Raw genomic sequence first — 26,935 nt, 5'->3', positions numbered from 1 at the left:
AATTTAGAGATATACTTAAATAATAATGTATTATTGTAATTTGTGTGATTTCTTCTGTTATTTCAAATTGATAAATTTTCATTCTGAAATGTATGAGGCTACTTTTATTGTGGTACTGCCGTATGTTTCGCGATTGCACAGTTTGAATGGCACTGATTTGTTTAAAGGTGCTATATAAAGAAAGTTTAATTTTTTTTGTCATGGAACAAAATGCAAAATGTACAACTACAAGGCAAGTGATCCCATTGTAAAACATACATATTATTAAAAAGCCACAAGGTGACATAATCCAAGGAGCTGCCTCAGCCTGGTGGCAGTGATCTCAAAAGAACATCTTGTAGCACGTAGGGGTGTGCCACATCATGTTGTTCAAATTTTAATATGATGAAAAAAATACACAGCTCTTTGCCAGCGACAAAAAGGGGAGTGCCTTCAGTTGTGTGGGATCACTGACTTTGTGAGTCCTGAATGTTTTATAAATAGCCCTGGATTTTTCAGACCCTTTTAGCGACTTGCTGCTCAGAGTTAACTCCGTTAGCAGCTTCTCTGGCAGCAGCACAGCGTCTCTCCCTCGCTCTTCCCTCTTGCTGTGTGCACACAGACATTGACGTCAGTAGGACATTTAGTCATAAGAGTGTCAAAATTTAAGCTCATGTGAAACATAATGTTGTAACAGTCATTGTAACATAACAGCATGCAGTTCTATTTTTGTAAAAGTGAAGGAAGGGTAACAAGTTGGCCTATGTAGCTGATTACTAATGGAAATCATCTGTGTTTATATACATATATATATATATATATATATATATATATATATATATATATATATATATATATATATATATATATATATATATATATATATATATATATGACAGATGGATTGATAAACCTCACACTGAGTTAATGTTTTTTTTTGTTTATTTGTTTTTTGTTTAGTTGTTACTAGTGCTGTCAGCATTAACTTGTTAATCGTGATTTGATTAAGATCTGTACATAGCACGTTTCAGGTTTTTTTTAATCAAATTAGTCGCCGGCTGACTTTAAGACACTGTACCCGGCATCATTATGTCATGCTAGCTTCTTAGGAAGGGTGTGAAATAATGCCCCAAAGTTAGGCTAAATTTTGGCTATGGAGTTAATCGAATGCATTCTGACTCTGTCTTGTTTCCGTCTCGGACATAGAAGACTCTGGATTTATAATCGAGACCACAACAGATGAATTTGTTAACATAATACCTGTGATTGGATGTAAAGCTTCCTTCTTCAAATCCAGCCAATAACGTAAGTCTTCTGTAGTTTGCTTGTTTAGTAATCGGTAACGGTTGCGACCCTTCATAGAAATCAAAGGAAAATTGTTTATACATATCTCGGTTTCAGTTAAGATGGTCTTGACTACAACACTAGGTATAGTGGGTCGTTCACTAATCAGAAGATCAGCGGTTGGATGACTGGCTCCTCCAGTCTGCAGGCCCAAGTATCCTCGGGCAAGATACTGAACCCCAAATAGCCCCCAATAGCTGCTCCATCAGTGTGTGATTGCAGCTTGCACGGTTGCCTCGGCCACCAGTGTGTGATTGAATGGGTGAATGTGACTCTGCAGTATAAAGCTGTCTGAGTGGACTAAAAAAGGCACTGTGCAAGACCATTTACCATATCGGCCACCCCTGGTAGCGAGCAGCCACTCAAACACATGCTGGCTTCTGTTGTGTTTCCTGTTGCTGGGGACATTGTTTGTACACACTGCCCCCTCCCAAAAAATGTATCACAGCTTCAAGAGCTATCAATGAGCATTAACCACATGCAGAAGAATATAAACGGGGATGAAGTCTCTGCATGTTGTAGTAGTATTATGACAAAGAATTGCCTTATTTGTAAGCAAACAGTGCACAACAAGTGCTGCTGCGAGCTACCAGCGTGACTGCCAAACCTGCTCTACTCAATTCTGTTCAACTCTCTGTTGAATGTGGTCGGTGGCCACTTTTATTGTCTCATAAGTCAATTAGACTCCTCAGGGGTGCGAGCTAATGGCTTCTGTTTGCTGATAAACATCAGACAGCTGGGAGTTGTCACCAGGCAGCATATTCTCCCCATACAGCGGATTCAGGTTTAGGTTCAGTCACTGCTCACGTAAATCAGCTGTGAGCCACGCATCAGCTTGTGTGTGTGTGTGTTCTGATCAGATCAATACGATCCTGGTGCAGTTAGCCGTCAGACACAGTTATTACACAGGATCAGAGGTGGTGTGAGAGCGATTGATAACAACTGTCTCGCTGGACAAAGAGCCATTGATGAGTGCTCGGGGTGATTTGTGTTATAGGCTGGAGCCAACAACATGGTAACTCCTCTTTAACATTTTGACTTCATCTCAATTTCAGGTCAGCAGCTAAACCTGTTAAAGGATCTGCCGACACTAGGCTGCCATTATGTCATCAGTGCAGCGAGAACACAGGCTACAGCACCATAATCACAAGCTGTCACACTCCTGCACTGAGAAGCAAATAAGCCGACTGAGGTGCAGGTTCATGAACTAATGCATGTTTCCAGCTGTTTTATTCATCCTCCTCTTCCTTCCTGTCTGTTTTCTCTCTCTGTACTCTCCCCATCAATGTGAGGTGAAATGACCTTCATAAACTCAAACCCTCAGGCTGCTTTGCAGAGCTGTGAAAAGCAGCCTCCTGTTTGTGTGTGTGTGAATACAGCGCAGCCCATATGTACCTTTGTGTTTACACAATGGTGTCTGTGTGTGTGCTGCAGGGTTTTATGATGTTTTTATTGTAGACAGTATAACAGTGCAGTTATATGCGTGTTACAAATGTATTTTTGCATGCGTTTGTAAGTAAACACTTTATGGTGTGTAGCTGGAGACTTGGAGCACTTGACTGTTATTACAGTCAGTCATATGTCTCTGTTACACAAGATGCCTCATTTGCTTTTTTGTGCTGTTTCTGTTTATGTAAAGTACAGTTCATGCCTGATGTGACGCTTGTGATGACTGACTGCTTGTTTGTTTCCAGTGTGCCTGATTTTCATATTTATCTTGGGGATTTACATTTTTTGTTAGACTGCTTGTGTGTGTGTGTGTGTGTGTGTGTGTGTGTGTGTGTGTGTGTGTGTGTAATGTGCATGTGTATGTGGATGACATACGCTTTCTCGAGGCAGTCCTCTCTGGACATGTTCTGTACCAAGAGGTTAGATGCCAGGTTGAACAGCTCTTCGGCCCATTCCTGCAGTGAATAAACACACAAACACACACATACAGAGTTTGGTGCAAAACCTGGTACTGAGTCGGGCTGCACAATTATTGCCAAGTTAGTTGTGTTATTTTGTGGCATAGACACGACATAGACATGACAAGTATTATACATTTTTTCCCCGAAAGTCAGAAATTTCAGTCATCAGTTAGACACCCCTCAGTCCACTAAAATTGCCTCAAGTTGAGCAGTAATTTTTACTTTTTATTTTTCAGTCAGTGTGCAGTGTACTTCTGGTGATGTTTTGGTCCCCAGATTAGGCTGCAGAGTGAGCGGTCTTCAGTTTTTCACTGCTTTTAGGTTTGGACAGCTGCAGACAAGGAAGCAGCTGCCTGGATAATGAGAGTCTTCCCCGAGACAATGTACAGCTCATAAACATTTGATATGACACAGTCTCTGGCATTTTTCTGATATTTAGTGTTACCAAAACATCTTCTTACACATTTCTGATCTACATAGTTAGCTTGTTTACTGAATGAATGTTAAATCTATTTGAAAAAGAGAAATGAATAGTTGAATACTCATTAAACTAATCAGATTCAACTGACGTAATTCTTTGCATATAATTTGCTTCTAAATCTGTTTGAAGGGATATATTTGCTTATCCAGCTCTCTTTGCTTAATCTATTAAATGGTTATTCATTTATTAAATTTATTTTTTATTAAATTGTTAAATTGCCATGCTGGTTAGATTATTTTATTACTCTTCTTTTTGTGCACTTCTACTTGTATATTTGTGTGATGTATCTCTCTCAATGTCAAAGTAAATAAGAGCTTGCTTTCAATGATCCATCCAGACTAAATAAAGATTGAATGAATCTTGATGAAGGTCCAGAGGGAACAAAACATTAGTATAATCAATAAATCGTGTTGCTGAGCAAGAGCAGTGTGCAGGATCTTCTCTCCTAAATCTGAAATACTTCCAAACAATGAATGATGATGGTTGATCAACGGATGCAGCATGACAGCTATTCAAAAGTGAAGTGAAGGCTTGCTGTTAGAAATGCTTGATTTGATCTCCAGCGGGGTTTTTTTACGAGCAGAGCATACATTTTAAACATCGATATTGCAGTCCATCATGCACGTTTAATTGTGGGAAGTCAAAATCGTGATCATGATTAAAAATCAATTAACTGTGCAGCTCTTCTGCTGAGGTTTGACATATGGTGGTCTATAACTGCAGCCATGTGTGTGGAATAAATAAAGACTTCAGTGTTCACACATATGGGTATACTGATAATGTCCATTTGAATTCAGAAAACACACTGTTGCTAGTTTAGTTCACTTTGATGTGAAATCTTCACCCTGAAGCTACACACGATGTAGTTAACCCAAAAAATAAATGGTGTCTTCATCAAAAAACTCAACAGAGCATAAATGGGAACTTTATTTAATCCTACCTATTAATCATTACACAAAGAATCCGGAAGTTGAGATACCGATCACATTATTGTTACGCATTCATTTTATCATTTTAATTAACCTTTGTGTCATTAGAACACCCTGCTATTTTAAGCATTCATCTCTGCAATATTAACACTTTTTTTGTCTGCTCTGTCTTAATTATCATTCACTTATACGCCTATTTTTTCACTTTATTCAGTTGAAACTTGTCCACAGTCAGGATAAAGTTTCATAAACACTGAACCCACAGACACCAAATCATTGTATTTTTTGTTGTTGTTCTTGTGAAGAATATTTACCTTCGCCGTCTCCTCCTGGAAGGCCATGAAGTTTAGATAGGTGATGTTGACCATGTCGGGGCCGCTCACCACTGTCAGCATCCTGTTCTCCATCTTCCCCGCCAGCGTGCTGACATCCAGTAGCTCACGCAGCTTGGCTTCCTAAACAAAAGACAAAAAATGTGTGTCATCATCGAGATCTTCATTATTACTTTTTATTATTCACCCTGCCTTGTCTCTTTTCCTCTTTTCTTTGTCATTAACCGTTGTTGTAACAAACATGCCTCATCTTATCTTACATGTCATGTCACAAACCCAAACAAACTCAACCTCCAAGTTCAGTATAAACTGCTAAACTGTTCTGTACTCGTCATAATATCCTAATGTGGATTTGTTTGAACACTATCCGATTATCCTATGTCTTCTTATAATATTGCACCAAACATAGGTGTGGATTACTGGGGGGATGCACACTTTCTTAATATTTAGAATATGTGCGTTTGTCTCCTGCAACAAAAACACGGAAATAGAACATTTATTTTGACAAAATTTAACACATTTGCACTTTAAGTTAATGCAGAAAATGTGCACAGAATTCACCACAATGCAGGAAATTAAGAACTGATGGTGACGCTGATGTTTTGCGGAGGACCCCTAAATTGCCTGTTTCATGTGTCTCCCTCCAATGCTGGAACAGAACCAGGGATGACATCTGTTAACCGTTCATAGGTTAATCATAGAGAATATTTTTGACTGGTTGTGCAAGTCAGCCAGGGGTTAATTTTACTACTTTTCAGTTTTCTGCACTGTGCACCACCTGGGCCAGGTTGGAGCTAACTAGCAGTGAAGCTAAAGCCGCGGTAGCGCCATCCCGACCCAATGGTGCTGTTGTAGAAACATTGTGCTCACGTCTTCGGTCTCCCTCCTGATTGTCCAGGTATGTAACCACAAACACTTTTAGCATTGTTAACCATGTTATCACCGTTGGTATTGTCAGCATGGCTAGTGGTGCTAACATAGTTAACAATGCTAAGAGTTTTGCAGCTCAAAATAAAGCTGCTAACTCACCGGGGCTACATGGGGGAAGACTAGAGGGTGGTCACCATGTTTTTGCATCAGCTGTGATTACCAAATGAACGGCGCTGCTAGCTAGTTCCCACCTTACCTGGGTGGTGGGCGGTGCAGAGCAGCCAAAGCTAGCTAACCAGTGGAGACCAGAGGATGGAACAACAACAAATACAACAACAGACTTTTTTTCTCTTTTCAATTTGATTTATATAGCACATATGAAAAATGACAATGTTACACATTTTAGGAAAAGGACACATGCAGGGAAAACCTAGAAAACCCATTTTTTTTGTTGTTTAAAGGCTTAGGGTTAGGGCTATAATAAAAATATAAATAAGAAAGGAAAAAACATGAAAAACACACATCACAATTGACCTGTTTGTTGCCGGTCAATGGATATTGGGAGATCAAAAGCAATATCAGCTAAAACGGACATCCCGAAACAAAACCTATGTCGTTGACACTAATTGTCCTATGTTTTTTTGTAATGTTACTTTGCACCAATAAATAAAAGAGTACACCAATGAAAGCCAACAAGTGGCGCTGTGAGGGTCGTTTTCATATCAAAATCCGTCCCAATGGTGTCGTGCAAGCTTCTAACCACAGCTGCATGCACACTGTAAACCTCTCTACCTTTACAACAGTGGACTACAATTCAGCCAGACAGGCAAATGACATAAAACAGACCGTGAGAAAAAAAAACAAGGTACGTTTTTTTTTTCAAGGAAGTTGGAGACAGTACTGCGTTGTGTCATGGTTTTTCCGGTTTACCATTGATTTACAACAAAAAATGCTCTCTGAATTCACTGAACTGAAACAAGACCTGTCATAATTTGGAGTTCGCAGCATGTCTGGGAGCTGATTTATGTGATTAATGAGAGGTCAGCTGTCTGAGGCAGACAGTGTGAGGCGCGAGGTGAGAGGCTGCAGCCTCAGTACATCCCAAACTGACTTGCAGGTTTCATATTACATACTTTAAAAGCAGCAAACAAGGTGAGTTAAGCAGCACTACAATAGGAGACATTTCAGGTGTAAACTAATTCGAGGGACCGGAGGCACTGGACTGATATTAAAAGAATGACACTGGTGAACTTACTGGTTCAATGTGTAGACTTTTACTGTTTCAAAGCACAGAGGAGAACCAAATATCTGCAGGGGATTTATGGTGTTATTTATTATCAATGACCCCACGAAAACTCCTCAAATCTCGAGAGCTTAAAGCTGGCAAAGGCAGAAATCTGGAAAAGGCAAAAGAAAAACTCAACCCTGCAGAAGTTCAAAATACACCCTCCTCCTCATGCAGCTCTCTCCTCTATTTCAACATTTTCTCAAGCCTGAAAACCAAGCCAAGAGTAGGTGCAGAAGTTTAGTTTCCTCTCAGTCCACTTCAATATGCTTAGTTTATTTTTTGTTTATTATTTTGCCCAATAACTCAAAATAAACCTCCCTACCCCAGCTTTAACGGTTTTCAAACCGTGCTTTCCAGCTTGTTCTCAGTTTGAAAAGTAAACTCCCGTCTCATCACATTTACAGCTTAACTGTGGAAGATGGCACTAAGAAAAGCAGCCAATGCACAGTGGTGCCTCGTGAGCAGGCATAATCAGTGGATTCACTTAGCTGAGGAGATCCAGTTCCAGGATGCTGCTTGTGCTCATGTAGGTTTTTAATGAATGCTTTCACAAATACTGCTAATTCATTCATGAGAAGAAATAATCTCCACCATCAGCGATGCAATTTGCAGATTTAATGCAACCTCGATTCCCTGCAACCTTCTTCATCTAACAACTTCAGCAGGTTAAATGAGTCTGTTGTAAGACGTCTGCTGTAACAAAACATTGGGTGCTGGCAACACTTCAGTTGGCACGAAGAAAAAGCTGAAGAATTTGTATTCAGCGGAGGTAACTGTCTGAGAAAAACGAAACCAAACTAATTTTAGCAAGATAAGATAGACTATATTGTCCTGGAGGAGAGTCGTCGTGGACACATACAGTATCTACTGTTAAGAAAATAGAAATAACTCACATACAGTACATGCACAGACAACCACAAACTGCACACTTCCCATCGCACGACACACAATCATCATAATGTACATGATACATGCAATAAGAGTAAAGAGGCCTCATCAACATAGAATAAAAAGACAAATGACATCAAAGCAGCTCATCTTTGGTGCAAATCATATTAAAAAACAAACTACAATGCCTCTGAGGTGCAAGAGAGGAATAACAATGATCTTTTTTCTCTCATTCGCAGCCCAGTATGCAAGCAGCATACAAAATGGTTGCTCCCGCTTAATTAACACAACAAAAAAGCCCTGTAAAGGATTTTGCAGTGAAAGCAAATGAGCTCCCACTAATTTAACCAATCAAACAAAGAGCATTGTGTCCTGTGTCTCGCTGATAAATGTCCTCTACACGTCCCTCACGCCCCCCAATCAAATTGTGCGGCTTAGTGGCGCCCATTATTATCATGCTGAACTTTTCTGAGGCGATACATGTTCCCTATTGAAGAATCTTTCACTACTGACAGCCTGTCTGCTTCTCATAGAGGCTTTCACAGTTTTATGTGGCTGCATGGAGAGCCACTTTCTTGAAAAATATGCCTTACTATAATTTCCAGAAGACACAAAGACATATAACTCACTTCACATAATGCACAATGCAAAAAATTAAAGATTTCCAATGTTTTATGATTGATATGCTTAACCGCCAATCAATTGAACACAAAGTGCTGATTTGAACGGGGATCCATCACTGTCCACTTACGTAATCTGAACACCGCCAGCCCCATCAATCAAAGCATAAAAAGCCACTTTCAATTTGCTAAAACACACGAGAACCCTTTGAGGGATGCGTTGGCAGACTGCCGAAGATGAAAGGCTTCTGAGAACAGACGAGACGACAGTAAGATGCATATTTCATTTATTACAGCAGCTCGGACGTCAATACAATTTGGTACTGTTCTGACGCTACTTGTAGCCATTAGCTGAACAAACATACAGCTCATCTCCTTGTAAGCAGTCAGCGGAGGGGCTGATCTGGGAGGGAGCTGCAGGCACTCAGAGCAACGTCAGCCGGAGAGACATCAGCAGTTACACTTGGGAAAGGACACAGTCAGAGAGAAACGAGCTGATGCCAGGGAGGCGGGTCCTGCCGGACAGGAGGAGGAGGAGGAAAAATGAAGAGAAAGAAAAGTGAAGCAATGAAAAGGGGAAGAGGAGGGGAGTGGGTTCGGCCATGTGAGTGAAATGTAATTTGTGGTGGTGCATTGTGGGAGCCACAAGAGGCATGCCTGAGGTCCCAGTCACCACAAAGATGGGAGATTTACAGCCAAACAGGCCAAAGGCAGGGTTGGATAGGATTTGTGATGATGGCTTGGTTGAAACAAGAGGACACTTCACAGTTTTGGACTCAATCCCAATATACTCTCTGCCCCTGCCTCTTAGCCCTTATCCCTCTGTTTTAGGCATCCTGATCCTTTTTGTTAAAGATTATTTTTTAGGGCTCTTTGGCCTTTATTTGACAGGACAGTTTAAGCATGAAAGGGGGAGAGAGAGGGGATGACAAGCAGCAAAGGACTGCAGGTTGGAATTGAACCTGCGGCTGCTGCAGTGAGGACGCAGCCTTTGTAAAACAGGTGAAGCTGGTGGGCACCCTGGTGTCCCGATTCTTGTGGTAGGGCAAAATGTTGGAACATTTGGAAAATGGAGGAACATTTTTTTTCAGAGGCACATCCCAAAATGACTGTCATGAGAAATCATCAGCAGGATGGAACAAGAAACAAAACAAAAAGTTAGTAAAGATAAAAAATGTATGATAACACTTGTGTTATCTTAATCTAATGCTGTTTAAATGTATTACAGTCATTTTCTTTAAAAAGCATAACAAAATAATCGCTGGTAGTATGCTGATGTCAAGTTAACGCTCCATGTTTATTGCTGATTTGTGCACGTCAGTCTGGCATTTCGACATATTTTCATGTCGCATCGCCCGCTTTGATGGCATATAATGCCTGAAAATGAACTTCAGTCCAGCTAAGAAGTTGCTGGACTCAATACCGCTCCTCAAGACTGGCAGGGCAGGAGCACATGCTGCTAATGTTAGCCTACAGAGCAGAGCTAGAGGTCTGGTGATGAAACAGAGCTTTTTTATTTGATGACTTGTTTGATTAATTAATATCTGCTAAAGTTGGGTACTGAACCCTGTCATATTTAAGGATATCGATTGAATCACGTCGATACTACAGGGCACCGATTCATGTGAAATCCACTGATGCCAAATTTCAGTACCTGAGAGCATATCTGGGTTAAAGAGCTCAGAAACCTGGAAGCCAGCCACAGAGTTTCGAGGCCTGCAATGGAGCTCAGCGGAGCCCGCGGGTTCACCTTCAGACAGAGCTGGAAGCACCTTGAATCCAGCCATGGAGCTCCACCGGCGCTCACACGAGCGCCATCTCAGGCACTTACTTGGCTTCCTAGTGAGACAAAACTATTGCTTCAGCACCGATCTGCCACAAAAGTTTTGGCGTAGAAAATTAGCTCTCTGTGTGTTTAGAAAACAGCAAGGAGCAGAATTGTACTTTGTCTTCTACACCAGCCCTGCAGTTTGTTCAAAAAAATACATATTTTTTTGTTACAAAGTGAGTAAAGTAACAAAAAAGGCACTGTTTGGGTACTGGAACTGGTAAACAGAACACCTAATTGTGTGAAATTTAAGATGTGATTGAATCGCGAGCGTCCATGCTTCTCTATTTCCATCAGATAAATAGCAAATGTCATTGTGACAACATCATTATTGCCACAGTCAGGACTGTTTCCATAAACATCATTGACAAATACAGATGATGTATCAGGGTCTTGAAGGTTTGTCTCAATTCATAAAGGAAGAGTTCAACCACTACCCCTTATAACTCTGTCCTGAGGGGCAAAGCGGCACTTGAAAAGGAAGGGCAGAGGTAAAAATAAGACCTGGGATTGGGCCTTGGACCACTGATGTCAGTGTCTACTATATCTAGAATGTATGCGTGCAATGTGTGTCGTGTGTTTATTCAGGCATACACAGTACACGTTAGCAGCTGCAGTGTGTCAGTACTGGAGCTCTTCTCAGTCACTTAACATTCAGGTGGAGCTGCAGCCTGAGGAAATACACAGACTTTCTCTTCCTGCCTGAGTTTGTCACGAGGCCCTACCTGTCACCAGCCATGCGCTCAAACTGTGTCACACTCTGTTGGGCACAAGGGAAAGGATTCAGATTGGCGAAGGGAAGCCAGACACACCTCAGGTCATTAAACCTGCAGTAGGCACCTGTCTAAACTCACACACACGCCAGCTTGGACACACATGAGAGTACACATGCATTAAACTCAAGCAGCAATGAATCAAGACAAACACCTACAGTGTGACTGCACACGCCGTCACCTGGTGTGTGTGTGTGGACACATACACCCGCAGAGACATCACATCAAAGGAAATGTCAATATGAATGATTGATGATGACCCAACTACCTACACACATGCCACTCAACACTCGCCTTTAATGTACTGCCCCACAGATGTGATGCCAGATATTAAAGCCTTGAGTCAACTTCACAGAGATTCATGATTCTCACTTTTTGACAAATAGTACTGGCAATATTTGATTTTTAAAAATAAAGTATTTCCCTTAAAAAATATGCCGAGGCGGTTGAAATAATTGATTAGGTGTCAAGGATATTGCTGCTTTAATAAGTGAACAGTGCCTTGTTGAAGGGAGGTGCTGCTGGTGTACAAATTGATGTCACAGCTTCTTTAGAAGAACTTTTATTTCTCCTTAATGTATCAACTCTCACAAGACATATAGTTCACAGAGTAGCGCATTTTTGTTTTTTTGGTTTTTTTTTTAAAAAGCCATTTTGGTTGGCATCTTGAGGATGCCTGCACTTGAGTTGACCCTGCCTGGCTATGCAGTTTGTAGCAGTTCGCACACTACATTTTTTAAGGCATCTGCACTTGTGAAATAAAAGGACGTTTGAGAAGAACAGAGCTTAAGAATTTATTTTAGGGGTTTAAAGGAGTACTTTAGTCTCCAAATGACCATTTGTATAAAAAGAAACATCCTGTTTTATGCTGAATTTGTGAACTAAACTTGTTTTTCTCGCATGCCTTCACAGTGAAGTAAGAATCTAAAAGTGGAGAAAATTCTCGACGAATTGAATTCATTAGAGGCTGCGTTTAACAAGAGCAAAACTATATTAAAATACATCTGTTTACAAGCTCTCACACAATTCCTGCAGTATACTTATATAATATTTATCCAGCCATATGCTCAGTATTTCCCAAACAGACACTTTACTTTACTTTACTTAGTCTATACTCTCTTCAAAGCCAGACTTCAGAGACAAAAAAGTAATTTTACATCACTGAACACGGCAGGTGCTGGTCTACCACTGCCTCAGTTTGTGGTTTAGTTAACGTTATTTTATGACTTTGGTGAAACCAAACTAATCCTTTAAAACACTAAAGTCACAAAATAACACAAACAAAAAAACTAATCTCAGCAGCGGTACACCAACGGTTCCTTTAAAGAGGAAGGTAAAATAACTGTTTTTGTCAAAAGAGTTTGGCTTTAAAGAAAGATTAGAAAGATTTCACTTTTAGTTCAGTTTCTGGCAGGTCTGGGTGGTCTGTGTGGGAAACTGTAAGTGACTAGATAAATGAGACTTGGATTATTCTGCATGAGTTGTTTGAGAGTTTGTAAACAGATGTTTTAAAACAGTTTTGCTGAAGTTAAACGCGGACCCGTATGACATCACTTCATCAAGAATGTTTTCCGTTTTTGGATCCCTTATTCACTGAGGAGGCAGGCGAGAAAAACAACTTTTCTTTTTTCACAAATTCAAAGCAACATGGGGTGAGTAACTGATGAACAAATGGTCATTTTGGGGAAGGGGTATTTTTTTAAGATTTCAGAAGATATAAATACTAAATATTGTATGATTTATATGAGCTACATGTAGTGTTTATAACCTGCAGTAAACAGTCAGATGCTATCATCATCTACTGTGTATCACCTCATCTGCCCTCACACTTTTACACACTCCTCATGAATTGCTAATCCTTTCATCCAACAAAACACCCAATTATGGCCCTTTCGACCCCAGAGAGCGACACGTAGAGACAAACATAACCTCTCAGGAGCGGGAGGGCTTCAAAGTTACAAATGACTTCACATCAGTATTCAGAGGAGCAAATCTAAACGTATGGAGCTGTGACACTGCAGAGCGGCACTGCGGGTTACGAGCAGGACAGTCTCCTGCTGCTGGCCAGCCGTGTTAACTAACAGAGCGGCAAGATGCTGCTGGTGGGGCAGTAAAGAGCCTCGGGCATTTGGAACAAAATTATGAGATATCAAGCTGGGGGTGATGTGCCCATTCTGCCACACAAATACTGTGCACATGCATGTTTTTTCATTTTCACGCACCCATGAGTGGGAATAGATGTGTACTGGTGGCTGGATGAGGATCTGCCTTAAGTCCATTACCTTTAGTGTCGTGCATTTTGTGCGTGTGTGTGTGTGTGTGTGCCTATTTGCTGTTACATGTGCTTTCTTGTTTATGAGCCGGTATGAGTCACAGAGTCTACAGAGCGTTTCAGCTAATCCTAAGACGACTCCCTCTCCTGGCGATGCACTCATTTATTTAAGAGGGTCACGCTGCATCTGCAGAGCATGTTTTAAACATTAGCCACATCATAACTTACACAGACAGAAAGCACTGAAACATTGATCCCATTAGAAGAGAGAGCCCCGACTTTCTCACCGAGCTAAAGACGTTTCCTGCAAATGACCTCCCTAATCATCCGCACGTATGCATGCGCACATGCACAGTCACAAAAATGTAGACATCACGTTCTTCAAGCAAACAGATACCTCAAATTGCAGTCTAAGTAAACACGCACAAGCGCCACATGCAAATGTACCAGCAAAGTGTGACCATATAGTACACTGCATAAAAACATTTTTCAAAAAATGTTCTTCCTTCAAAATGGCCAATATGTAGGTGAAAAATATGACCAGAGAATTTCAGTGTAAAACTTTTGATAAATTAACCATTTCAACTTGAAAGGGTCCACCAGTGCTTATATTGGTATTTTTGCCTACTGTCATGTCATTTCTTGGAGTATCTTAAAATTCTTTGAATCCCTTAAATCTAAAAGGACCTAAGCTAAAAGAAAATGTACGTCAATAATGCAAAATAATTGATAAAAGTACAAAAATTCTGTCATAATTAAAAAAAAACACAATTCTGACATGGTTTTCATCAAATCTTACAAAATAAACATAAAAAACGCATTAATCTAAAGGTTTTCATGAAGGTAGTTGCATAAAAATATACTTCTAAACACTCCATGAGTTATCTCTATGAGTTATTTTCCCGTGATTCTGCACTCTACATCATGAAACAACTGCATCACGTATGAACAACATGATGACATGGAAGACAGAAGCCTCAGCTTTCTCCTGCAAAAAAAATGAATGCTCTAGTTGTAATGGTTTACATTTGATACGCAGCATTATGCAAACCGCGATCCTTGCAGCCATTATGGGAAAATTCAGGTGCCACTGTGCATTGTCACAACCCAGTTGGCCGGGACGTCAATGTGATGTCAGAAAGACATTGGACTCTTACATCTCACTGATGTTAGATTTTGGTAAGAATTAAATCAGCTTGAGGGTATTTAAAAAGTCTATTAACGTCAGAATTTAACATTGTGTGGACTTTAACATTAAGATGTTTTGCAGGCGTTGGTTTTTGTTCTCCACACCTTTAAACTAAATATTATTCTACATCAAGATGACAATGGCATCTTGATTCTGGTTACTAAACAACACAAAACAAACGAAATATCAAAATCATATGTCATCATTATCCTACGTCATTGGCATTAGACATTGTCTAGACATAAACTTTAACCAAACTTTAACCAAATACGAAACAATACCAAATAGAAACATTGAGTGATGTTGGTGGCACATTTACAGGTAAGATAGATAAGACGTGACGACACAGAACACAAAAGTCTTAGTTTTCTGGTGCAAAAAGAATAAATGCTCTAGCTATTGCAGTTTTTTTTTTTTTTTAAAATCACATGGATATAAACACAAGCATGCAAACAACAATCTCTACTCTACTAGAGTTAAATAGCCCTGCACCTAAATGGATTGTAGAAGCTGCATGCACAGACAGACAAACAATGAAACAAACAAAAAGAAACCAATAGCTTCATTTCTGATAAGAAAACCTTACACTTCACACCCTCACAGTGGGGGACAGCAGTATGGAGCATATCTGCTACAGGGGGACACCATGTAGTTCAGCTTTAAAGCTTTTCTGCTGATCAAGCTTTTCTGCTGTGTGTTTGATTCAGCCTCAATAGAAGCAGCCTTTCATATAAGGATGGCAGAGCTGTCTGCTCCCATTACAGCTCTGCAGTTTCACATTTTAAACTTCCTCAGCTTAGAAAGTGTCTTACTAATTTTTCTAGCTTGGGGTGAAACTCGGCCACTGTAGAGTGCAGTGTGTGTACAGAGCGAGGATAAGCCGCAGATAAACCTTCTGCAAACAACCACAATGTAAACACAATCAGAGACTGTGAATGACAACAGAAGATGGAAGGTGCAGAGATGCATCCGGAGGGAGTCTTTGATTTTCGGGTTTCAATCCACGCCCCTCCCTCCTCCTGCTATCTGCATCCGGCTCTCATCCCCTCATCTCTGATGCTTTCTCTCTCTGCTTCTTTTTATTATTCTCCCACATGGTCATAATTCATTTGAGCACTCAAGTGTCAGTGGATGCCGACCACCACAGTTTCATGAGGCGGAGAATTGCCCACAAGGCCAGGAGTAAAAGGTCAGCGCTTCATCAGTCAGCTGTCAGGTTTATGCATCACTGACTGCAGCATGGAGCCCAGTGTGCACACGTTCAGATTTATATGTGAGTGTGCCTCTGCAGTCGCAAGCCAAAAAATAAAGACCTTCTCAAAAATGGGAAAAGGTTTCTGCTACTGGTTGAGTGTGCCAAAATGATACTAATTACCTGAAATGGTACTTATTTTCCTTTAAGCCATCTGGCTGTCTTGCCTGTAATGCTGCTGTATTGGCTGCTGTCCATCAATGAAGCGCCACAGTTTGAGAGTTCAAGGATGCAGGGTAGCCAGTGCAAGGTTTTGCATTAAAGGGAAAACATGATTGAAGCTGTGTTACTTTGAGAAAATGTTATACTTCAGATTTTTTTTGCTCAGTGGGGTTGTATGAGGTTACCCATAATCAATGGATTACATTCAGTAGATGTCAGTCTGCACGCCCCCTGTTTGGAGAAGCAGGCTGGAGCCAGACATGGATGCTTAGCAATCTGCTGCTGTGAATGGGGGTCAGCAACAAAACAAATTTTAACCATCTAAAAAAAAATCTAGATCAGCTTAAATGTGCCTTATAGGAGTATTTTCACTGCTTTACTTTAATGTTATAAAGTGATTTCAAATTGGAAAATAAAGCCATCATAAAGAACTAGAATTACCGCCACGTGGTTATATGCCTCCGTGCACCAGTCAAGTTGCACTTACAAATGACATCCATGTCAATAAATACATGGATGCTTCACACACATCTCCTCCCAGCAGTACAGAAGATCTCTACAATCAGCACAGTTTCAAGGTGAACACTCAAGATTAGTGTCACCAATCCACTATCTGACCAAATGTCTCTCCTTCTGTCCCTGAGATATGATTTTAGGTTATGTTTTTGGAAAACATTATTATGTCACAGCTGCCCTTTGACCTCGTGTATGTATTCTTGATTTATGGCCTAAAAATGTATTTGTCTTGAATGTCTTCTGAGGTCAAAGTGACCTTGACCTTTGAACAGGGGATTCTAATCAGTTCATTCTTCAGTCCAAGTGGACGTTTGTGCCAAATTTGAGGAAACTCCCTAAAGGCCATCTTCAGATAATGTCCATGAGAATGAGACAGAGGCAAGGTCATAGTGACCTTGACCTTTGAACACTTCATTGAGTCGACGTAATTGTTTGTGTCAAATTTGAATACGTTTCCTCAAGGTGTTCTTGAGATATCGCTTTCACAAGCATGAGACAAATGCAAGGTCACCATAGTTGACCTTTGACCATCAAAAATCTAATCAGTTTATTCTTTAGTCCATGTGGACCTTTGTGCAAAATTTGAGGAAAATCCCTCTTCAGATATCGCTTTCACAACAATGAGGTGAATGTAAGATCACTGTGACCTTGACCTTTGACCACCAAAATCAAATCACTTTATCCTTGAGTTCACACGGACATTTGTGCAAAATTTGAATAAATTCCCTCAAGGTGTTCATGAAATAATGCATTCATAAGAATGAGACAGAAAAGACTGAGTGTTGACCTATGACCCCCAAAATCTAATCAGTTCACTGTTGAGTCCAAATGGATGTTTGTGCCAAATTTGAAGAAATCAAGACATTCTCAAGATATCTTGTTCACAAGAATAGGTGTTGACTGACACACTGTATGTAATACACCGACTGTGGATAAGTACTCCATACAACCTCCACTTCAAAAAGCCCAAACTATCCCTTAAACCTCCTCAGTTAAATGTTTTCTCTTTACATTGCATGTGTTTGATTTAGGAGCTTTAATGATTAAGAAGTCGACTACAGCAAAACCAATAAAAATCACACCCTGATTAGAGCAAAGCTTTAGATCGTCATTCGCCCTCCACTGGGCTACATCTGGCAGTCATGATGTTTCATTGGCACTCATGCATGGCGGCACAGGTGGAGAGACGGCGGGGGAGGAGGTTGGAAGCTCATACGGACTTAACAATCTCTCCAGCTCTTCAGTCAGGGCATTCTATTAACCCCTGAAGCAGTGAGACATGAAGCGAGAGACAGAGGGGTGGACAGAGGGGAGACGGAGAGCACATATCACGCCATTTCCAAAATGCCAGCACATCAGCGATAACTTACGCTGACAGCCACCCATTTTCATGTCTCGGGGACGCGGCCTACCACTCACACCCAATGCTAATCACCTCATGACGCACAGTGGAACTGAGCATCACACACTTTAAGGGGAAAGTAAAAAAAAATTGAAAAGAGCAGTTATACAACCACCGTATTTCTCATTTTATCATGAATAATCTAATCAAACTTATTATAGTAATTCCTCTTCCTGATCACACTTCATTCTGCACAGCCAGACTTCTGTCAAACTATCATTATGTCTGCAGGGCGCCTGGACTCCAAACTCCAGGCGAAAATGTATTAGACGGAAATTGAGGAAGTTGAGGTGTGTTTGATGTATCATTCCAGAAACTTTTATAATTTCATAGAGCTACTCTTAATTCCACTCGCCACAATAAACTGAAACAATTTATTGGATTTTCATGTCTGGAGCTGTAACCACTCTGACCAAGTGGACGATTACATCAAGACAATCTGCAGCTCTGTGATGTGGATTAAAGAGGACCTATTATGCTCATTTTCATGTATCTGTTTACATTTTGTACAGTTAAAAAACACTATTTTACTCATGCTGTCTGTGATGATACATCTGTAATCGCTGTCTGTCTGAAACACTCAGCTCAGCGTCTGTTTTTTAAAAGCTCAGTCTGCTCTGACTGGTCGGCTTTTCTGGGTCTTCCATATCTTAGATTCACCTTCACTGCAGCCAAAACTATAAAAGAGAATCGTGTTTTCACCAACAGAAGCTTCTAAACAGAACTGGACACATTCAAGCAGGAATATGATGTGAAATTGGGGAGAAATTAACATCAGCAACTAACTTTTCTGTAGGTGAACCCCGAAGCGTTGCCCTGGTTTCCTCGTCAAAAAGCCTATGGGATTTTTCCATTAGATTTTGGATCATTGCAGAAGATAAGCTTTGTGCTAAACAAACATTTATGACTGTGTCGGAGAATAGCGGCCCTTTCTACCATGAAATGTGAAGAATATGATACAAAATCTGGGATATATTTACATCAACAACCAGGATTAGATGTTTAGCATATAGCATGTAGCAGGGAAAAAATCATAATGTTAAAACTTGGATGCCTGGAGCAGGGGATTATGTAAAGCAATCCTTTACACTACACTAGAAAACCAGTTTGAAATTTCAGAACGGTAGGAAACTGGTTTTTGCTCAAGGATTACATCTACCTTTACCTTATTATTTGAAACTTTGGCCACGTTTAATTCAAACATTTTAAAACTTTATATAAGACACAGAATATGGAAAAGCATAGTAAGTCCCCTTTGATGTTTTGTATAAAGTCTAGTAACTGTTTAATGCAAAAAATACAGTTTTTCTGAATGCTATTTTGAATTCAAGGTCTTCAATCAAAATCTAGGGAACAAAGAGCTGAAAACACAAAAGACATCCACCTACACGAGAACAGATCTTGTGGGAGTTTGAAAGGAAGACAAAAGTCACCTGCCCAGTATCACAGTGTTTAAGTGGAATAAAACCGCTTGTGTCTGACAGCTGTTGACAGCGGTGACTGCAGTCTGGACCAGAAAATGGCACAAACTCCTAATTTAGTCTGCCACCCGGCATATAAAACCCTCTTGACATCTCATTCTGGCTGCTCTGTCATTGAGGAGAAACACATTCTTCACTGGAAACATAAGAAATGCTTGACAGCGTTTGACTGCAATCGCAGCCCCCTCGGTAACTAAATCATCTGATTTAACCGTCACCCAACAGAGACACTGTCACAGAGAAGCGACCACAGAGGAGCTCTCGCTGCTTCTGACGTTTCCTCCACTGCATGTTTTTCAATAACTCATCTCCTGAGCTTGAATAATAATGTGTGTCTGCTTTTGTGCTCATGTGAGCACCTCCTACAAGAAAATACCTCATCAATTACCACAACATAATTACACTCCACAATTACTGTGATATCATTTCATTTATTTCACACCGCTTCATTCTTCGAATAATCTCTGATATTCTGGGATGCTAAACAAATGTTTGTCTGGTCAACGTGACCGTAAAATAATCTTTATCGACTGCACATGATAACCGCGGGGCTTTGAGGAGAATAATGCTCCAGAAACCGGGAGGAAATTGGACAATCTTGCTGAGAAATCTGCTTTGCTCTGGCACAACGGTAACATGAGAAGCATATGAGGAGTGACTACTACTGTAAAATTCTGGTAATATGGCACGAACATGACTATAAAGCTGAAATAATGCCGCAGAGGCCAAACACTGTTCATTTCCACTACATTAATTATATTTGTATTGGTACAAATGAAAAGCTATTCTTAGCAAAGCAATATATTTACAACAAAGAACACAAATTACTGGTACAAATCAAATTTTTAATTAAAAGCTGGTACAAAGTTCTTACAACCACTGAATGAGTGACACAGAGTCTGTGCCTGCAAAGCTCTTTTTTAAAGATTTTTTTTGTTTAAAGATACAAGGACTGTTCAAGGACTTCTCATGTTTTTCTTTTGGATAAATAAGTCTAGACTGTTGCATATGTGAAATTCATCTTTGAATACATGCATTATATGAGGCTGTGCAAACATCCTTATGAGGAGCAGAACCGCAGACTTTCATTATTTGCTTTTAACAATAAATCTCTCAAGGAAAAGCTGAAAGTGAATATAAATATAGGAGGAGAAAATACGCATAAGAGTCACAGCCAACCCATGACACACATTCACACACCTCTTAATGATAAATAGATTAAAGAAAACGTGTTTATGTTTCTTAACTTTCTTTTGTCTTTTATAACTGATTATACAAGCCTGTATTAAAACATGTCTTGCTGATCAATTAGAGCAGGTTAACCCTAACTCAACTCACACCAAAACAATCAGACTGATGAACTGCACTACAGGTAAGAGAAGAAATATGTCATTTTGATTTCGGGATGAACTATCCCATTAAATTAACAAGCTGTATCAGATACAAAAAGTGTCAGCCATAAAGAAAGGAGATGTTCTGCCATTAAGCTTCAAGGAGGCTGTTTATCATTGTGAACTCTCTAAAGAAGGGCTTCTTTGTAAACTACCGTTCTTTAACAGCTGTTTGAAGCTTTGCGTGCACAATCACAGAAACCCAATCACAACAACAACTGGATGAGACACCAGAGAATACGAGATTATACTGCCATTAATGGCCCAAAACAGACTTTTGTAGCAGATGCCTGAGTAACACAGGGAATAAGAGACCTGCAGGGGAGCAGCCTGCCAGCATGGATTAAGAGGGAACATAAAAGCTTGGAGGGCAGGACATAAGGATAATTATACAGAGGAGACTAACCCCATCTCTGTCACAGAGAGTCCCTGTGCACCTCAACTCCTGCAAATGTAACCTGCATAACAATCTGTAACAAGTGCACACGTTCTGTGTAGCGAAATGAGGTGGTCAATTTTACATACACTTGTGTGAGTGCACTCATGGGTAGCCTCTGAGACCAAGTGAGGGAAGATGGTTAGAAGAAGTGAATAAATAAAGAAAAAGAGGCGAGGGAACGATTCACGCTGTGTGTGAATCATTGTGAAGGAAAGACGGAGAGACAGAAGGGGCAAGGGGCAGGTTTGATGAGGTGGAAGCAGTCTACCTGGCGTGCACTCTTCCTCTCGCTGGCTGGGTTCACATTGGGCAGACAGGAAGGCAGAGGCACAGACAGGAGGTAGCTGACCTCAGATACACCGCATGAACTCCAGCAGGAGAAAAATAATCAACCGCTGTGACTCACCAGCTCAGCACTTCTCATTAGAGTGAGCGCCGAAACAAAACCGGGAACTTGGTGGCACACGAGTCAAAAAGCTGAGCTGGCAATCAACTCAAACATGCAGATCACTTGGATAAAGGATTTAGCAAAGCATTAGAAGTGTGTTGTGTAATAAAATGATGGACTGCCAAAAAAAGAGAATTTTATAAACAGGCAAATGTCAAAAAGAAAAAGAGTTGGCTCACAGGTTTTTGGGAGCTTTGGACTGTGATGTTAGAAACAATTCAACTAGCTGAATTATGATCAGATAGAAAGAGAAGTAATAGTCTTGGTCAAGGTGGAGGGTGAAACAAAAATTCAAACCAAGACCACTTAATCATTACCATAGACTGTATATAAAGATGGCCGATGCACCCTCATTTTAAGTGATGTTAAAACATCCCAGATAAATGTTATCAAGGTTTAATGTTATGCATTATTAAGGGCATGTTTGTTTTGAGTGACAGGTGGGAACTTCCTCTTGATAAGTAGATGTAACAGTGACTACCTTGGATAGGTAACCTCACCTTTGTGTAACCCCTTATTTGAAAAGTGAAGGTGTAACTGTAGCTGTTGCTATTTCAGTGTGTTTTCAGTTTATGACAGATAATATTACTGCACTGATATAAAAAGTCTTAAAGGTATACTACACAGGATTGTTGGTTACTGTTTTGCCTTGCTATGTTCTTAGATGCCTGCTGCTTATGGGAGGGCACCAGGTTGCTACCTTTTTATATATTATTATATACCTAATTTGTACATCCATGACAACTGTCTTATTTTTAAATAGGTCACCTGTTTATATTTTTTTAAGGCTTAAAGTTACGCATAATTAATGGCCACCTACTTTTAGTGACAGCTGATGGCCGATAGTGTCATTGGTTTCTGAGTCAGATCCAAATATGGTTACTTTTGGCTTCAAAAGGCCAACAAGGTGATTGTCGGGGTAGCAACACCTATTATCTTTACAGTTTATGTTTCAGCTGTGGTCAGTGCTACCGCTGTTCACAGGACGATCTCGATGAGAGTATGCAGTTCAGACTGATCAGAGAGAATAAGGACTGGGTATCAAATCCATATCCATAAGCTATCTTGCTGGTAGATTTGCTTGCTAACTTGTAAATGGCTGCAACATTGCTGGTTTGGGACAGGAGCATGTAATTACTCACTTTCACCCACTTTGCTGTTGTACGTGGATTGAAAACACAGTTGCATTTACACTTGATTTCAATGTGGTCACAATGCATCCCTGACCGTCTCCAGAGAGGATTTGGCTGATCATAATCCTTCCTCAATGAGTTTTGAGTGCACTTACAATTGTACTTTCATGTGATCAAGTACTTTCTGATTGCAATCTGATCACACAAAAAGCAATTTCACACAAGGTGTAAAGGAGGTCGATGATAAAACGCTTATTTGATGCCACTCCATTAAAAGTAACAGGTATACAACTCAAATGTTTGACAAAGTTTGTAATTTAGTTTGCTTTGTTCCCTTTTACTTAAAAGTATTTCTTCCATCTCAGCATGCCCCAGGTATTCTGGTCATTACTCCCCCACACACTCTGTGACTCATTCACATCAATTTGTGAGGTGGATGAACCCCATTATGCTCAAGCTGTCCATCAAGTGGCAGTCTTTCAGGGGTGGCACTAAAAACAGCTCCCGGGCACCAGAAACTGGCAGGTACATAACTACAGTAATTATCCTGCAGTCGTTCAAAAGCTCTAATTTAGTGCGTGCAGACTTCTGTAAATGCAGAGAATATGCTAACAGCGTTCAGTACATAGAGTACGTGCACACGTGGAAGGGACACAGGCATGTGCACTGGCATCTAAGACAGCACAGACGCATAAACACCCACACAAAGACTAATAAACATGTGAAAAAATAGACAGAACAGAAACAGTGGAGTGACTGATGGAACAAGTGTGCACATGTTTGATGAATCCTTGAGCTGGACTCTGAATTTCCACCTTTTCTTTTCTCTGAGTGACCTTGAACTCCTCCCTGTGGAGGGGGGTACTCAGAGAGGCTCAATACAGTATCCAGTTATCAGTATTATTAGTAACTGTGTGTGAAAACATGCAGAAGACAAATACACCAATAATGGTGGATTGTATTCAAGTGGCAACCTCTGGGTCTGAAAAATTAAGCCAATACAGAAGTGCCAAAAACTGCAGTTCCTCTAATGGCCACTTGAGGCTGGCTCCAAAACAGAGTCAATCCCCATAGACCCCCCTGTTAAAATGCTTAACTTTTCCAGAGAAATAAACATGTTTATAGTCTGGTACAAAAATCCATTTTGGCTTTTGTAGCCAATTTCAACATTTATGACAACTGACAAGTGGGGGAGGTTACCTAATATGGGTTAGGTTAAGTAAATAAGGTGTAGCCGTAGCTGTCGTTATTTCAGTGTGTTTTCATAGTTTATAAGTTAACTGTAGCATTTTGATTGCCAAAAACAGTCTTGTTCAACATTTGAGTTTCCTAACAGACCCTCTACAGGCCTACTTATACTCCCTTTACGTAGGGAATATAGATACATCTGTTTCAAATGTCACTGTCCTCATACTTCTATGCGTCCTTTAAGTTGGCATAAATACAGCCAATAGATGGCACTAGAGGACATAATGAGGAGACAGTGGAGGAGGTCATAGTATTGCACCTTAAAACAAAGGCACGTTGTAGACGGTTGAAGTTTGCGCAGCCATTATTTACATCTCGACTTGTGGACATAAAAATCTTTTCACTAATTTTTGGATTACTGCATATGACAGAGTCTGCCATTACTCAGATTTGTTTGTCTTCTCCTATGAATGTATCTCACCTGAACTACGCCTCTACAATCTCCAGCGTTACTTCTCTCTTTCATCCATATCTGTAAGCTCTCAGAAAACTTGCACAAATGTGGACAAAATGAACACAGAGTGCAGACAGAAGGATCCTTTCATTTCTTTATGTTAAGTTGAGCATGAATAAGCCCTAAGGAGTCAGATGTTCAGTATTTCTGGATAGTATATTTTGTTTTAATGGTTTTAAGTCTGTTTTTCATATATTAGCGTCATCCCAGTTAACTATACATCATGCTGACCAAACTAGCAACTAGCCTTAGGCTTATCTCCACTCTCTCGTCCAATTATGCACACTTCTCATCAAGTCTGGCTTCAAAAATCTAAGATGACGATGGTCAAAATTACAAAACATGAGTTTTCAAATCAGGAAACAACAACAAAAAAATGGGTGATGTCATGCTGGCTATGTCCATTATTTTCACACAGTGAATGATTGCATTGCCAGCTAGCAGCAAAACACAATAACCATCTTTTTACAGCAATGTGACCAAAATAACAATGCTCCCAATCCTCCCCCAAAAAAACCAACATCACAAAAAAATGGAGCTGACAAGCCTTGTTCACAAAGTGAACTGTTATGTTTCTGTCACTGAATGCACTTTCTGCTCTTCAGTCAAAATCAACCCTGTTTCCTCAAGGCGGCCTGCAACGGCTCACAGTAAATCAGGCGGTGTGTTTGGAAAGAGGGCCATTTCCAGCCTTCGGTCCTCCCTCTGGCACCCTGCTCGGGCGCTCCGAGAGCCAGGAGAACCATGGAGAGAGGCCCCGCAGGGGAAGTGTCCACAATGGGGTCCAGGAGTAAATAATTTATATGAGTCCCTGTTGGCACAGTGCAGCCTTCGGGCTGTAGATGCTCTACCACTGCTGCTGCTGTAAGGACGCAGCATATGTCCTCTCCCTCTGGCTGTTTCCATTCTTGCCATCTTTTACTTACACCCCCCTCTGCCTCCCTTCCTTCTTCACAAAACACTCCAATATGCTGCCCTCCTTGCTGCGTAGAGGACACTGAGCAGACTCCAGCCCCAATGACATCTTTAATAATTCTGACCAGAACCAATTGGGTTTATTGGGGGACATTCCTGCAGGACTAAAGGGGAGGACTGTGCAGCATCAGAAGCAGTTGCTGTATAAAGTAATAGTGAAGCAGAAGAGAAGGGGCTGCGCTTCGTCTTTCTGCTGATAGAGACGTACACAGAGACCTGGCTTTATTCATCCCAGAGACATGGATTTGTCCTGATTTGTTAGGCTATAATGACGCACAGGAATTGTGTAATAATACAGTGCATGGCCTACAATTCATAGACGGTGTACCAGCGTCTACGATAAGGCTGCATAGTAGACAGACACTAAATGTATTAATAGTGTCCTGCAGAAAACTTTACTCATGCATTAAGTGCATTTCTAGTTTTTACAACTTCTGATTATTAGGGTTATCACGGCCAGCCAGGGTAATAATAATGTCTCTACACAATATAATTTAGATATGCATAATATTGGATCGCTCCAAAGTGGGGTGGCTGGAGAGATATGGAGCAGTAGTGGATTGATGGCCTTCGCCCACTTTTCCCTCACCCTCGTTGTTAGATCAGGAGGCAGAGGATGATTGAGAGATGAATAAATTAGACTTCAAGCACACATTCTTTAGAAATGTGACAAATTTCTTTTCAATTCAAATCAACACCTCTGACCCATGATATCATATGAATATTACGTTTTACTTTAATGTGTCTAGGCTTGGGTGGTATTTACTTTTTCATGCTTTCAGAATCACTGCAGGCTGTTTCTCGCCATTTTCAGTTTGCTCGATACGCTATAGACTCACGTAATGTCAACAGAAGGTAATAATGTCACACCTATTTTGCTTTCAAAACAGAGAAAGACAATCATGCACCTTCTAAATTCATGATTCTCTCTTTTACCAACACTAAGACTTCTGCATTGCATAACCTGTTGTTGTTGTTTATTTTTTTCGGGATGTTACCAGGTTAGAGCGACCACACTGATGGCGCTTGGCTGCTGCTCATCTGGCACATCTAGAGAAACAGAGTCTCAATGATTTTTTCCCCACATGACGCACACGGTTATCAGCAAAAACAGAAAGCAAAAATAGTCTTTTGATCATTGCATTGACTCTGTACCGCCTTTATCCGTCACAGACATGAGGAAATACAAAATTATCTGTTTTACTCAACCTTTCCTGTTTCTGTTACAAAATAAAAGCCCTCTGACAGCATTTCTGTCGACAGAATTCCTTCAGTTGTCGACACAAGGTATTTTACTGTGAAACATTTGCAAGACTGTGTTGTTGACGATG

At 40.4% G+C, this 26,935-nt stretch overlaps 1 protein-coding gene across 2 annotated transcripts in view; it reads right to left on the bottom strand.

Annotated features, from left to right (window-relative positions):
* Positions 1–26,935, bottom strand: part of plcb1l (phospholipase C beta 1-like) — a 169,325-nt gene that overhangs the window by 74,025 nt on the left and 68,365 nt on the right. For both annotated transcript variants that reach the window (XM_088089688.1, XM_042503476.2), the window contains exons 4-5: positions 4,958–5,098; positions 3,148–3,227 (exon numbers count right to left, since the gene is read on the bottom strand). In XM_088089688.1, the coding sequence (XP_087945814.1) occupies positions 3,148–3,227; positions 4,958–5,098 (221 nt within the window). The remainder of the gene's footprint in view (positions 1–3,147; positions 3,228–4,957; positions 5,099–26,935) is intronic.

This window comes from Plectropomus leopardus, chromosome 16 (assembly GCF_026936395.1).
Source record: "Plectropomus leopardus strain MGB_pleo_1.0 chromosome 16, ASM2693639v1, whole genome shotgun sequence".
Classification (NCBI taxonomy): domain Eukaryota; kingdom Metazoa; phylum Chordata; class Actinopteri; order Perciformes; family Serranidae; genus Plectropomus; species Plectropomus leopardus.
Note: the sequence above shows the minus strand (reverse complement) of the source record. Positions and strands in the feature narration are given on the sequence as shown.